General features: G+C 43.2%; 1 protein-coding gene across 1 annotated transcript in view; it reads left to right on the top strand.

Annotated features, from left to right (window-relative positions):
- ACO1 (aconitase 1) overlaps positions 1-16,222 on the top strand; it is a 67,722-nt gene that overhangs the window by 12,715 nt on the left and 38,785 nt on the right. The window contains exon 2 of the mRNA XM_068973690.1: positions 12,730-12,848. Within this exon, the coding sequence (XP_068829791.1) occupies positions 12,752-12,848 (97 nt within the window). The 5' untranslated portion in view covers positions 12,730-12,751. The remainder of the gene's footprint in view (positions 1-12,729; positions 12,849-16,222) is intronic.

Genomic DNA, 16,222 nt, shown 5'->3' with positions numbered 1-16,222 from the left:
CACATAACATCGAGCAGAGTTCCCTGTGCTCTACAGTAGGCCCTTGTTGGTTATCCATTTTAAATACACAGTGTATACCTGTCTGTCCCCAGCTTCCCATCTCTTCCTAAATAAAGTGTTTGGATGGCACAAGAGACACCCCACCCACTACTGACAGGAGTTCTGCTGCCTGGGTTACAGCTTTCTTCTGCTCCTTCCTGCTGGTACCTGGGAATCCTGTGGTTGGTCATAGGGGTCGTTCACATCCACGCTTCTTTCTCTATCACAAAATAACCTAAGAGGATTCAACTGTGACAGCAGAAGCAGCTAAATGTAATTAGAATTATATCTCCAAAGCCTGGAAAGAGACCTGAAAAGGTGAATCTTATTTTATCATTGGCATTTAGCTAAAATCATTCACCTATTGCAAACATATCTACAAATCTGACTGTGCCAAACAGATACCATCACTGTCAGCTGGTATGTGGTCCCAGGCAGTCTTCTGTCCTTCAATAAAGGACAGAAACGGTATGGACCTAACAGAAGCAGAAGATATTAAGAAGAGATGGCAAGAATACAGAAGAATTGTACAAAACAAGTCTTAATGACACAGATAACCACGATGGTGTGATCACTCACCTAGAGCCAGACATCTTGGAATGTGAAGTCAAGTGGGCCTTAGAAAGCATCGCTGCGAACAAAGCTAGTAGAGGTGATGGAATTCCAGTTGAGCTATTTCAAATCCTGAAAGATGATGCTGTGAAAGTGCTGCACTCAATATGCCAGCAAATTTGGAACACTCAGCAGTGGCCACAGGACTGGAAAAGGTTAGTTTTCATTCCAATCCCAAAGAAGGGCAAAGAATGCCAAAGAATGTTCAAACTACCAGAACAGTTGCACTCATTTCACGTGCTAGCAAGGTAATGCTTAAATCCTTCAAGCCAGACTTCAGTAGAATGTGAACCAAGAACTTAGATATACAAACTGGATTTAGAAAAGGCAGAGGAACCAGAGATCAAATTGCCAACATCCGTTGGATCATAGAAAAAGCAAGGAAATTCCAGAAAAACATCTGCTTCGTTAACAATGCTAAAGCCTTTCACTGTGTGGATCACAACAAACTGGAAAATTCTTAAAGAGGTAGGAATACCAGACCACCTTACCTGCTTCCTGCAAAAGCTGTATACAAGTTAGGAAGCAACAGTTAGAACGGGACATGGAACAATGAACTGGTTCAAAATGGGAAAGGAGTACGTCAAGGCTGTATATTTTCACCCTGCTTATTTAACTTCTTTGCAGAGTATATTGCGAAATTCCAGGCTGGATGAAGCTGAAGCTGGAATCAAGATTGCTGGGAGAAATATCAATAACCTCAAATATGCAGATAACACCACCTTTATGGCAGAAAGTGAAAAAGAACTAAAGAACCTCTTGATGAGGGTGAAAAAGGAGAGTGAAAATACTGCCTTAATACTCAACATTGGAAAAACTAAGGTCATGGCATCCAGTCCTATCACTTCATGGCAAATAGTTGGGGAAACAATGGAAACAGTGACAGACTGCTTTCTTGGGCTCCAGACTCACTGCAGATGATGACTGCAGCAATGAAATTAAAAGACACTTGCTCCTTGAAATAAAAGGAGCAAGTGTCTAGGTTTGTGACAAACCTAGACGCGTAGACCTAAAGCAGAGACAAGGCTTCCCTGGTGGTCCAGTGGTTGAGAATCCACCTTGCAATGCACAGGACACCGTTTCAATCCCTAGCCTGGGAAGATCTCACATGCCAGCATTCTAGAGCCCGTCCGCCACGACTGCCATAGCCTGCACACCCTAGAGCCTGTGCTCTGCAGCAGGAGAGGCCCCCGCAGGGAGAGGCCCAAGCACTGCAACTGAAGAGTAGTCCCCGCTCTCAGCAACTAGAAAGCCTGTGTGCAGCAGCAAAGGCCCACCACAGCCAAGTAAGTAAATCTTTAAAAAAAAAAAAGCAGAGACATCAGTTTGCCGATGAAGGTCCATCTAGTCAAAGCTGTGGTTTTTCCAGTAGTCATGTATGGATGTGAGAGTTGGACAACCATAAAGAAGGCTGAGCACCAAAGAACTGATGCTTTCTAACTGTGGTACTAGAGAAGACTCTTGAGAGTCCCTTAGACTCAAGGAGATCAAATCAGTCAATCCTAAAGGAAATCAACCCCGAATATTCATTGGAAGGACCGATGCTAAAGCTGAAGCTCCAATACTTTGGCCACATGATATGAAGAGCTGACTCACTGGGAAAGACCCTGCTGCTAGAAAAGACTGAGGGCAGTAGAAGAGGGCAACAAAGGATGAGATAGTTGGATGGCATCATTGACTCAATGGACATGAGTTTGAGCAGACTCTGGGAGACAGTCCTTTACAGGGAAGTGAAGGATAGTGAAGGTGTGCTGCAGTCCATGGGGTCACAGAGAGACATGACTTAGCACCTAAACAACTACAACGACAGTCTTCTAGCAAGAGCAATGGTTTAGCAGTGTACTGCTCAGTTTCCCTCACAAAAGCCATTAGTAAGACTACTGCCTGGGCTTGAAAATGGTCTGGGTAACAGGTAGCAGAGTTCACTGATCCCAGTAAAGATTTTGCCCACGCTGTCAGGAATCGGTCACTTGCGTGGCTCTAACCAGCGAGGTGCACAGTGCACCTGAGCATGGGGTCAGGTTATGCATCAGGTTGTCAGGGCTCCCTTCTTGTAAAGGGGAATCTTGCAGGTCTTGAGATCAGATAGAGGCCAAGAGGCAAGTCCTTGCCTCTCCCGAATTACAGAGCTGAGTCTCATCCACAGGAATAACTCAGCAAAGTCCCTTCAGGTATGAGAACATTTGGTCACCAGAGGCCATCTCAGCGTCACTCAGTTTGGCCTTTCTGGCAGACAGGGAGCTTACAGAAGAAATTCAGATATCTAAGAGAAAGATGGAAAAGTACTCACCTTTACTAGCCATTAGACAAATGCCCAAGATTAACTTTTTAATCTCTCAATTTGGAAAAGATACAGACAAATTATGTTCCCTGGTTTAGGCACTTTTGTTTTTACTCTGCTGCAGAGAAGGGTCATAATATTGGTACAGCCTTTCCCTGGCGGCCTGGTGATGTGTATCCGAATGGAGCTATCGGATCCTTCCACCCAGCTGTCCTACTTCGAGGAACTGAAAGCTCAGGGTTTATTTTGAGGAACTGGATTAAGGACCTATCTGAAGAAGTGTATACAAAAATTGCAAGCAGTGGTTGAATGTTAATGCTTGGACACCACCTACACATTTTAATAATAAGAAATTTAAATAAATTATTATATGACTGAAGGAGAGATTTTTATGGTGTAGTTAAAAGTGATATAAAATACCGTATAAAAAAAATCACATGATGGCTCCATGAAGATGTTTGTGGTCTACTGATAAGTGGGGGGGAAAGCAGTTTACAAAACAATGTGAGGTCTAATCCATTTTTTAAAAATCCAAATACATTTAAAATTCATGTTAAATGAAACTCCACACCATGGTGTTACAGGTGACTTATTTTCTTCTTTTCGTTTACTTGCATATTCTAATGTTTCCACAATGAATATCTGTTTTTAAACTTTTATTTTACTTTACCAATATTTTTCTGATCTTTTTCTAGGTTTCAGGGGTATAACATAGTGATTCACAATTTCTAAAGGTTATACTCCACTTACGGTTACTATAAAATATCGGCTATAGTCCCTGTGCTGTACAGTATATCTTTGTAGCTTATTTTGTACATAGTAGTTTATACCTCGAAGTCCTCTACCCCTGTCTTGCCCTCCTCACCGTCTCTTCCCCACTATTAATCGCTAGTTTGTTTATATCTGTGAGGTTTTTTTTAAATATTCACTAATTTGTTTAATTTTTAAGATTTCACATAGGTTATTCTAGGTCTTATTTTTAATTGAGTTGTTTCGTTTTTTTTTTTTTGGTATTGAATTGTATGAGCTGTTTATGTATTTTGAATATTAACTAACCCTTTATTGATCGTATTATTTGCAAATATTTTCTCTAACTTCATAGGTTGTCTTCATTTTGCCAATGGTTTCCTTTGCTGTGCAAAAGCTATATATTTCATTAGGTCCCGTGATTTATTTTTATTTTACTTTTGGACACAGGTCCAAGAATATATTGCTATGGCTTACGTCATAGAGTGTTCCGCCGATGTTTTCTTCAAGGAGTTTTATGGTTTCTGGTCTTAAATTTAGGCTTCTAATCTACTTTGAGTTTATTTTGTGTATAGTATTAGAAAATGTCCTAATATTATTCTTTTACACGTAGCTGTCCACTTTTCCCAGTACCACTTATTGAAGAGAGTGTTTTTCCTTCACTGTATATTCTTGACTCCTTGATTGTAGATTAACTGACCATCCGTGTGTGAGTTTATTTCTGAGCCCTCTGTTCTTCCCTGTTGATCTCTGTGTCTATTTTGTGCTGTTTCTGTTCTGTTATGTTCGTTTGTTTTATTCTTTCGAGTCCATGTGTAAGTGAAAATATATCATATTTGTCTGACTTATTTCCTTCAAGTCTAGTTGGTAGAAGTGGCAAAATTTCATTCTTTTTCACGTTGAGTAGTATTCCATTAAACATATATATTATATATGTGTGTATATATATATTATATATATATATATCACATTTTCTTTATCCATTCATCTGTTGATGGATACTTAGGTTGCTCGCATATCTTAGTTATTGTAAAGAATGCTGCTTTGAACGTTGGGGTGCATGTATCTTTTCAAATTAGTGTTTGTGTTTCCTTTGGATATATACCCAGCAGTGGAATTGCTGGATCATATTGTAGTTCTGGTTTTAGTTTTTTGAGAACCTCCATACTATTCTCCACAGTGGCTGTATCCATTGACATTCCTACCGACAGCATATGACGGTTCCCTTTTCCCCACATCCTGGCCACCATTTGTTATTTGTGGTCTTTTCTCTTTTTTCTCTTGAAAAATAGTTATATTATTAATTCACCTATCTTGTAAGATTATGAGATTGTGTCTTTTTTTAATGCTATATATATTTTTAATTTTTAATTTATTTTTTTAATTGGAGGCTAATTACTTTACAATATTGTATGGGTTTTGCCATACCTTGACATGAATCAGCCATGGGTGTACATGTGCTCCCCATCCTGAACCCCCCTCCCTCCTCCCTCCCCATCCCATCCCTCAGGGTCATCCCAGTGCACCAGCCCTGAGCACCCCGTCTCATGCATCGAACCTGGACTGGCAGTCTGTTTCACATGTGATATTATACATGTTTCAATGCTATTCTCTCAAATGATCCCACCCTCGCCTTCTCCGTCAGAGTCCAAAAGACTGTTCTATACACATGTGTCTCTGTCTCACATATAGGGTTATCATTACCATCTTTCTAAATTCCATATATAGGCATTAATATACTGTATTGGTATTTTTCTTTCTGGCTTACTTCACTCTGTATAATAGGCTCCAGTTTCATCCACCTCATTAGAACTGATTCAAATGTGTTCTTTTTAATAGCTGAGCAATATTCCATTGTGTATATGTACCACAGCTTTCTTATCCATTCATCTGCTGATGGACATCTAGGTTGCTTCCACGTCCTAGCTATTGTAAACAGTGCTGTGATGAACATTGGGGTACATGTGTCTCTTTCAATTCTGGTTTCCTCGGTGTGTATGCCCAGCAGTGGGATTGCTGGGTCATAAGACAGTTCTATTTCCAGTTTTTTAAGGAATCTCCATGCTGTTCTCCATATGGCTGGACTTGTTTGCCTTCCCACCAATAGTGTAAGAGGGTTCCCTTTTCTCCACACCCTCTCCAGCATTTATTGCTTGTAGACTTTTGGATAGCAGCCATTCTACTGGTGTGAATTGGTACCTCATTGTGGTTTTGATCTGCATTTCTCTGATGATGAGTGATGTTGAGCATCTTTTCATGTGTTTGTTAGCCATCCGTATGTGTTCTTCTCATGGTAGCCATTTTTATTGGTGTGAGACTGGTTTTGATTTGCAAAACCACTGACATGGTGGTCTTGGGTTGCGTTTTTCTGATAAGAAGTCATGTTGAACATCTTTTCTTGTGGCTGTTAACCATCTGTATACCTTAACTTTATATCTTTCTTGTTTTTATTTACTTATACAATAGTATGTGAGTCTGATATTTACATCTATAGGATTGATTTACCCTTACTCGTCTGCCTCTCTTGGAATAAACCAGTCATCCAGAACATCCAGATAGTTAAAAACTTAACCACAAGTTGTTTTCCCAAAGTTTAGCTGTCAGTCAGTTCTCTGGAATTTTGAATCATAGAAGGTTCAGTGAATGATTATAAAGCTAACTCATGAAAGTGCCAGAAGACTGTAATATGTCTAAGTAGTACTTTTTAAACTCTATTTATGGAGGATTTTAAGTTTGTTTGGTCTTTTTTTTTCACCCCTGCCAGGGAGATGTACTTTTAATTGAAAGGAAAATCAGATATATTTTCTTCCTCGTTCTGCCACTTAACAATCCTGTAACCACCCCCCAGGCTATCAGCTTCTTTTTAGGGACTCTATTTCCTCATCAGGGGAATGTTAGTGATATCTAAGGTTCTTTCAAGGAAGGCTCAACAATCTCTGATTTATCTCATTACATCCTCAGCATCTGCTGTGCTCACCTAGGGAGTGGTGGGTTTCTCTGATGGCTCAGATGGTAAAAGAATCTGCCTGCAATGCGGGAGACGTGGGTTCAGTCTCTGGGTTGGGAAGATCCCCTGGGGGAGGGCATGGCAACTCACTCCAATATTCTTGCCTGGAGAATTGCCATGGACAGAGGAGCCTGGTGGGCTACAGTCCATGGGATCACGAAAGGGTCAGGTGTGGCTGAGCGACTGAGCACAAGCACACGGGGCATGGTGATGAGCTGGTGCCCTGTGGCTTAGGCACAAGTGAAGGTGCCTCTCCAAGCCTCCCGCCCGCGCCCTAAACTGAAGCCAAAGATCAGTTGGCAGCAGCGCTGTCTGCGGCTGGAAAGGATCCCTGCGCTGAGCTTTTTACAAGGAGCACAGTTCACTTGGTAAATGTCTCAGATCTGCCCACCCATGCCTACTGTTTAGTATTTTTAGTGATTTACTTTAAAATGCTGGTGTCCAGCACTCCCTACCCCACTCTCACTCCTCCGTGCACAGAATGTACCTGTAAGGGTCATGCTAAGTGACCCAGCTGGTATTTCAGGATGGGTTAGCGTTGAGAAACACCCATTTCTCTACCAAACAATTATCTTTTCTTTCAGAATGTATACAGATGTAGTGAAGGGCTTCAGAGACAGTACAAAGGTCTCTTTCTGGATTCCTTTTGTTTAAGAACTGTCCCTGGGTCCCGCTTGATTCAGAGGCAAAGGTCAGCAGTTCTGGCCTTCTCAACACAAGCGTTCAGGAAGGACAAGTGCTGAATGAGCTGCAAACTCGCTGCTTAAATATAACATTTCCCCTGCTTTCCTTTCTTTTTTAAAAAATCTCTTTTCTTCTTTTCTTTTCCTCTTTTTATCCTTTGCCTCCATGCAGTACCACCTTATTCTGTGGAACAGAAGAGGCAGCAACCCGAACGTATTTCCATATATACACTAACCTTTCCTCTTTCCATAAAAGAAAAAACCTAGGATAACACTCCACTCTCTCCAAAACAATCCTGTTTGTTCATTTCTCTCTTACTAGTATTGAATAGGGGTTAGATAAAACAGATGAAAGGGAACAAGGCAGAGCAGATAGGAAAGGAATTGAAGCAACGAGGTCTGTGGTTTCTGTGACTGTGGAAGTAGACAGGATTCCCTGGCCAGTTGGTGGGGTTTCTAGCAAAATCACAGGTCTCGGGATAATTTGGGGCTGCAGGTCCTGTAGTAATAATACTTGAGGCTTGGGGATGGGGTTTGAGGGTTCTGGAGAGAGTCAGGCAGACCTACGTATATCCCTGATGCCTAGAGTCTGCTCTGGTCTGGCTTGTCCCCAAGGCAGAGATCCTTCTCCTCACACCCTGCTTGGAATGGTCACTTTGGCTCCCTCTTAGGGTTCCTGAAACACTGTGAACTCCTATAATATCATTTGAAATACAAACGATAAAGTGAGTGAAACTTTGGAGTGGCTCTGATTTCCAGAACCCTCCAGATTTAAAGCAGGGGTTGGGGGAGAAGGGTGAGGAGTAGACATTTCCCAACTTCCAAGCAAAGCCAGTTTGGGGTTGCAAAAATACAGCTGCTCTTGCTTTCCACTGACCTGGGGCTCAGAGTGGCAAGGGACGTTTGGCAATCAATGCCCAGCCCAGGCCACTGTGCTGGCTGAGCCCTAGAAAGAAGGAAAGGCAACTCTAGTTTTCAGAACTGAGGCTTGTAGGAGGATTTTGCAGGCCCGCAAGTCTCCTGGCTTTTTATCAACACTAGGGGTTGCTTGGTGGCCTCCAGCCAGCACCTCCTTCAGATGAGGAGTTGCCACACCTCGAGAGGTGGCCCCAAGGAGCTGGTAGAGAAAGCCAGAGATCAAAGCCTAGCTCTGCCTCTAACTGGATGTTTGCCCTGTGGCGAGCTATTCATGTCTCAGAGCTGCGGTCTTCTCTGCTATAAAATGAGAGTTAATAGTAGGCTGAAATTTACAGAGTTGTGGCCAGGGTTATAGAAGATGGTATGAAGTCAACGGTACATCCTGATACTTAGTAATCAGTAATTGGTTCGTCTGTCTCCTAACTTCTGCAAGTAAGATTTCCTTCATTTATGTACTGAAACTAGATAATTATGTAGGTTTTAAAGAAAAAAGGAGGCAGATAGTGTGTTACACAACATATTTTCTACAAGAGCCACACTGGTCACCATATGTGAGTGAATGAGTGAAAGTCGCTCAGTCATGTCTGACTCTTTGCGACCCCATGGACTGTAGCCCACCAGGCTCCTCTGTTCACGGGATTATTCTGGCAAGAATACTGGAGTGGGTTGCTATTTCCTTCTCCAGGGGATCTTCCCGAACCAGGGATCAAACCCAGGTCTCCTGCACTGCGGGCAGATTCTTTACCATCTGAGCCACCAGGGAGACATATATCCATCCTGAAATACCAGCTGGCTTTGTAGGGTGGTAGGAACAGCAAGAATCATGTAAGACTTCCAGAGTTCTGCTGGGGGCATCTGTAAGCTGTATTGAGTCACTTCAGTCATGTCTGACTCCTTGCTACCCCATGGACTGTAGCCTGCCAGGCTCCTCTGTCCATGAGATTCTCCAAGCCAGAATACTGGAGTGGGTTGCCATGCCCTCCTCCAGGGGATCTTCCTGATCCAGGTATCGAACTTGCGACTCATGCCTTGTGCATTGGCAAGTAGGTTCTTTACGTCTAGCGCCACCTGGGAAGCCCACATTTGTAAGCTTCAGGGAAGCAAATTGACATGTTGAGTTCTCACCGTGTCATGGCACATATGGGTACAATTTAGCAACTGGTTTGCCCATAGAATTTTGGCAAACGAGCCCTTGTAGGGCTTGACAGAGAAACAGAAATGATTTAATGTGACTTAAGACTAATTAAAGATATGACCTGGCCACCATGCCTGGTTTTGCAAAAGGTCCCCAACACTTCCAGAGTTTCCTTGCCCAAGTTTTCTCTTTAGTTTCCTACCGTTCCTCCAAATTATCTGCCAGGCTGAGTGAGAACGCAGATCAGGGCTCGCCCATGGGCGTGTTTGGTTTGGCCATCATGGTGCAGGCCCACTCAGTCATTTAGGAAAATATAGTTACCAACATTTGTAAATCAAGAGAGTTTGAGTGGAAACCCAGATTGCCAGCCTCGCTTGAACACTGTCCACACCGGGCTGGCATTCCTGCATGCAGCCTGTGGCTGGAGCCAAGTGGGTGCTGCTCCCTTGGCTGGGCAAACAATGCCTGAGCTGCCTGGCCGGGCACTGCCTGCTTCCCTTGCTCAGGGCCCCTTCCTGAATTGGGGTGGTATTTTGGTTTCATTCCCTCACCATCTTACATATCTCCCTTCCATGGTACCTCACTGCCTTCTGAAGTAAGTGGGCGTTCCTCACCTGACCCTCCACACTGTCCAGCAATGATTCTCAGACTGGACACCTTCTAGAGACACCTGGGAGATAATTGGGTCCTGCTGCTTCCCCAGTCCCTTCTGATTCAGCAGCTTGGGGAGCAGGGTTGGGACTCAGGAGTCTATTTTTAACAAGAAAGATCCCCAGGTAATTCTGCTGCAGATGACCTGGGGTGCGTGCTTTTGTAAATAGAGCTGCAGCATGCCCCAGCGTCCCCTGCTGGCCTTTCTGTAGTTTCAGTTCCAGAATTCCTAGAGAAGGCAGTCACTTGGCCTTTAGCCTCCCTCACCAAATTGCAGCTCCAGCAAAAACCACGTGGGATGGGACTTCCACGGTGGCCCACTGGTTAAGACTTTGCCATCCAATGCAGGGAGTACCGGTTTGATCCCTGGTTGGGGAGCTAGAATCCCACATGCCTTGAGGCCCAAAAACCAGAACATACACAGCAGAAGCAATACTATAACAAATTCAATAAAGATTAAAAAAAAAAAAAACCATATGGATGCAGGGGAAAGAAGCGACTCCTAGCAACAAGGTGCGAATCAGATCCGTTTCCCCACCCCCACCCCACCCGCTCCACCTCTACACAGACAGACACACACTCACACACACTGTCTCTCACACACACACGCCTTTCCACTGCATTCTCTCCTGTCCATTACAGGTTCCCAGACCATCCTGGCCCTCCTGCACGGGGAACTCCAGGAAGGCAGGGCTACTCCTCATCCAGCTGCCTCTCATCAGAACGGCCCAGCACTGGGCTTCAGACAGAGTGAATGAACACATTCTCTCTCTTAAGTTTTTAACTCATTTTCAAATAACTTTATTTGTACTCAGTTTAAAATGCAAACAATACCAAAGGATATACGATAAATGTGAGTTGTCCTCCCGGTCCTGACTTTGAGGCCTCTGTCCCTCTTAAGGGGCTTCCCTCTTGGCTCAGACAGTAAAGAATCTGCGTGCAGTGTAGGAGCCCCAGGTTTGATCCCTGGGTTGGGAAGATCCCCTGGAGAAGGGAATGGCAACCCACTCCAGTATTCTTGTCTGGAGAATCCTGTGGACAAAGGAGCCTGGCAGGCTACAGTCCATGGGGTCGCAAAGAGTTGGACACGACTGAGCAACTTTAACTCACTCATTCCCTAAAGGAACCAGTCTGTTTTGTGTCTTGATGAAAACATGGGCCTGTCTCTGGAGACAAGAGCCACTGTCACTGCTTATCCTTACAAACAGCTCTTTTCTCTACAGTCCTCGATTTACAGTGGTTCAGCTTACGGTTTGGTTTTGTTTTGTTTTTTACCACTTTGGTGCAAAAGCAGTAGGCATTCAGTGGAAACACACTTTGAGTTTTGAGTTTTGATCCTTGCCCAGGCTGGTGCTATGCAGTACAGTACTCTACTGTGATCGTGAGTAGCTGTAGCCGCAGCTCCTAGTCAGTCATGCCATCCCTGGGATGAACAACCTCACAGCCAGTCTGTACTCAAACAGGCACTCTGTTTTTCATTTTCAATACAGTAGTCAATACATTACATGAGATATTCAACTCTGTGTGAGTTTATCTTGCCCAACTGTAAGCTAGCATTAAGAGTTCTGAGAATATCCGTGGTAGGCTTAGCTAAACTGTGATGTTCAGTAGCTTAGTACATTAAATGCATTTCAGCTTATGGTATTTCCAATTTATGATGGGTTTATCGAGATACATATCTTTTCATTTTTCTCATTTTATAGTAATATGTTGATCATTTCATATCAGTCATCCCCAAAATAGGTTGAACTTTTAAATATTTATTCATAAAACCTTGGATTAAGTAGGGAAATTTTACTATTCTTATATAATAATTAAGACTGAAGAATGGACTGATAAGGATTTTCACCAAAGAGGTAGATTTAGAAAGCAAGTCTTCCAGCTCCTGCCCTGGAGTGTTTTGCTCTAAGTCGTATAGTTATTTGAATCGCTGTTTATCTGTATGGTGCAGGCCAGATCTTTTTCGTTCACCACTTATAATTTATAAAAAGATACAGGAGAAGTTCTGCCCAGAGCTGGGGTAGAGGGTCCTCTCCAGACTTATTTGGGAGTTTAGCCTTTTATACATCTACCAGGTATCTTAAAGATTCCTTGATATGAACACACTCTTGCTACCATTATGTAAAAGTGAGTCCAGAAAACTTCTAACTAACAAGTTTATTTAAAATGCTGCAGAGGCAGCTACAGAAGAAAACAGCTGTTTTCAAGCCTGCTTTCCCAGAGTTCAGGTTTTATGTACTTGTACAATGTCACCTGCTCCGACCTCTTACCTCCTGTCAAACAAAGCATGAATCCAGCTCAGATGTTCATGTGTTTGCAATTTCCCGTGTGACACTTCCTTCATTTCCCTTCTGCCTCATGTCTTATCAGTGCAATCATGTTGGAAAGTTGTAGATATAAGACAAAAGAAGTTTGGAATTGTACACTCTTGAGAGGTGAATGCTAGCTTTCACAGGAGCTTCACAGAGGTCATTTTCTTTGCTAAGAATATCATTCTGGTATTCATTTGTGTCCCACCTTCCCACCACTCTGAAAAGATAATAAGTGATTTCATGAAGTCAGTGTGTATCATAACTGTTAAAGAGGGCAAATACTCGTTGGAATAAATAAGACCCAGCTTTGAGAGGAGAAATTAAATGCTCTCTGTCCTTTTCAGGGACACGTGGTCATCAGGAATCATGAGCAACCCATTCGCATACCTTGTTGAGCCTTTGGATCCTGCACAACCAGGAAAGAAGTTCTTCAATTTGAATAAATTGGAGGATTCCAGATATGGTAGGTACCTGGCTCTTTGATATAAATGCTCTGATAGCAATTGGCGTGTCAGTTGCATAATAAGTAAACTACCTAATAAATCAGCCTTTAGCAGAGTTGGAAGAGGGAGTAGCAGAGAATGGCTGAATGGTCTTGGATTAACCACAGAAATACACACGCACCCTTCTTACATTGCTCATTTTCAAGTAGATAATGATTATATACATATAACATTTATATAACACTTGATATAGAGAGTGTTTGTACATGTATATTATTTAATCTGAATAACAAGCCTGTCAGGCTATATTCAAAAACATTAAAAAGTCCTGAGGAAGCTGAGGCCCCAAAAGAGTCAATGACATGGTTAAATAACAACTATGTAGGTAGTAGGCAGCCAGCAGCGACAGTCAGGCCACTGGGTGGCGGATTGGCCCTAGGGCGGGCAGTGGCAGCAGAGAGGCTGGGGAGTCCTGCGCTCCTGGGTTTCCTCCAACATCAGTCAGCTCCAGCCAGCAACTCCAGCAGGGCCTTTGCCCAGGCCCCCAGGGGGAATGGTGATCAACATGCCCAGCAGCCAGTGAAGGTTTACATGCTCAACAAGAACCAGCAGTGGGACAGCCAGGGCACTGGGCATGTCCTCCAGCTACGTGGGACAGCAGAAGGACATGTCCCTGCTAGTCAGGGCCTGACAAAACGTGCTCCACTGGAGAAGGGAATGGCAAACCACTCCAGTACTCTTGCCTTGAGAACCCCATAAACAGTATGAAAAGGCAAAAATAATGACACTGAAAGATGAGCCTCCCAGATCTATAGGTGTCCAGTATGCTGCTGGGGAAGAGCAAAGAAACAGCTTCAGAAAGAATGAAGAGGCTGAGCCAAAGTGGAAAGGATGCCCAATTGTGCCGTGTCTGGTGGTGAAAGTAAAGTCCAATGCTGTAAAGAACAGTACTGAATAGGAACCTGGAATGTTAGGTCCATGCATCAAGGTACATTGGATGTGGTCAAAAAGGAAGTGGCAAGAGTAAACATTGGCATTTTAGGAATCACTGAACTAAAATGGGAATGGGAGAATATAATAACGATGATTATTATACTGACTACTGTGGACATGAATCGCTTAGAAGAAAATGGAGTAGCCCTCACAGTCAACAAGAGTCTGAAATGCAGTACTTGGGTGTAGTCTCAAAAATGAGAGAATGATCTCTGTTCATTTCCAAGGCAAACCATTCAACATTCAAGTCTATGCCCCAACCACTAATGCCAAAGAAGCTAAAGTTGAACAATTCTATGAAGACCTACAAGACCTTCTAGAACTAACAACAACAAAAAAAAAAAATGTGCTTTTCATCATAGGGGACTGGAATGCAAAAGTAGGAAGTCAGGAGATAACTGGAGTAACAGGCACGTTTGGTCTTGGAGTACAAAATGAAGCAGGGCAAAGGCTAACAAAAGTTTTGCCAAGAGAACATACTGGTTAGAGCAAACACCCTTTTCCAACAACACAAGAGACAACTCTACATATGGACATCACCAGATGGTCAATACCAAAATCAGAGTGATTATATTCTTTGCAGCCAAAAATGGAGAAGCTCTATACAGTCAGCAAAAACAAGACCTGGAGCTGACTGTGGCTCAGATCATGAACTCCTTATTGCCAAATTCAGGCTTAAATTGAAGAAAGTGGGGAAAACCACTAGACCATTCAGGTATAACCTAAATCAAATCCCTTATGATTATACAGTGGAGATGACAGATAGATTCAAGGGATTAGATCTGGTAGACAGATGTCTGAAGAACTATGGACTGTAGTCCATAACACTGTACAGGAGGTGGTGACCAAATCCATCCCCGAGAAGAAGAAATGCCGGAAGGCAAAATGGTTGTCTGAGAAGGACTTACAAATAGCTGAGAAAAGAAGAGAAGCGAAAGGCAGGGAAAGATACACAAAACTGAATGCAGAGTTCCAGAGAAAAGCAAAGAGAGATAAGAAAGCCTTAAGTGAACAATACAAATAAATAGAGAAAAAAAAAAATAGAATGGGAAAGACTAGAGATCTCTTCAAGAAAATAGAGATTCCAAGGGAACATTTCATGCACAGATGGGCACAATAAAAGACAGAAACAGCAAGGACCTAACAGAAGCAGAAGAGATTAAGAAGAGGTGTCAAGAATACACAGAACTGTACGAAAAACTTCTTAATGACCCAGATAACCACGATGGTGTGATTACTCACCTAGAGCCAGATTTCCTGGAATGTGAAGTCAAGTGGCTCTTAGGAAGCATTCCTACAAACAAAGCTAGTGGAGGTGATGGAATTCTAGCTGCTGCTGCTGCTGCTGCTGCTGCGTCACTTCAGTCGTGTCCGACTCTGTGCGACCCCATAGACGGCAGCCCACCAGGCTCCCCCGTCCCTGGGATTCTCCAGGCAAGAACACTGGAGTGGGTTGCCATTTCCTTCTCGAAGGCATGAAAGTGAAAAGTGAAAGTGAAGTCACTCAGTTGTGTCCAACTCCTAGCAACCCCATGGACTGCAGCCTACCAAGCCCCTCCATCCATGGGATTTTCCAGGCAGAGTACTATTTCAAATCCTAAAAGATGATGCTGTGAAAGTGCTGCACTCAATATGCCAGCAAATCTGGAAAACTCAGCAGTGGCCACAGGACTGGAAAAGGTCAGTTCTCATTCCAATCCCAAAGGGTAATGCAAAGGAATGTTCAGACTACCACACAATTGTACTCTTTTCACACACTAGCAAGGTAATGCTCAAAATCCTTCAAGCTAGGCTTCAGCAGTAAGTACATCTTCCAGATGTACAAGCTGGATTTGGAAAAGGTAGGGGTAGCAGAGATCAAATTGCCAACATCCACTGGATCAAACCAGTCAAACCTAAAGGAAATCTACCCTGAATATCCAATGGAAGGACCGATGCTGAAGCTGAAGCTCCGATTCCTTGGCTGCATGATGCTGTTTCACTGGAAAACACCCTGATACTGGGAAAGACTGAGGGCAAGAGTAGAAGGGAACGACACAGGATAAGGTGGTTGGAGGGCATCACTGATTCAGTGGACATGAGTTTGAGCGGACTCAGGAAGATAGTGAAGGACAGGGAAGCCTGGCATGCTGCAGTGCATGGTGTGCAGCGTGAGACACAACTTGGCAACTGAACAGCAACAAAAAGATAGCGGAAGAGGGTGAAAACACAGGCCTTTTTGGTCCCAACTCCTGTGCTTTCTGCCTTTGTACTCTTGCCTTTTCTGGATAATACTAGTGAATAATTCTTATGTATCAAGATGAACCACTTCTTTTATAAGCTAACTAAGTTCTCTTAAAAATTACCATTGTGTTACTCTAAAAAACATGGTTACCGATGACCATACTCCGTGGAGTTTAGG

This window comes from Capricornis sumatraensis, chromosome 6 (assembly GCF_032405125.1).
Source record: "Capricornis sumatraensis isolate serow.1 chromosome 6, serow.2, whole genome shotgun sequence".
Taxonomy (NCBI): domain Eukaryota; kingdom Metazoa; phylum Chordata; class Mammalia; order Artiodactyla; family Bovidae; genus Capricornis; species Capricornis sumatraensis.
Note: the sequence above shows the minus strand (reverse complement) of the source record. Positions and strands in the feature narration are given on the sequence as shown.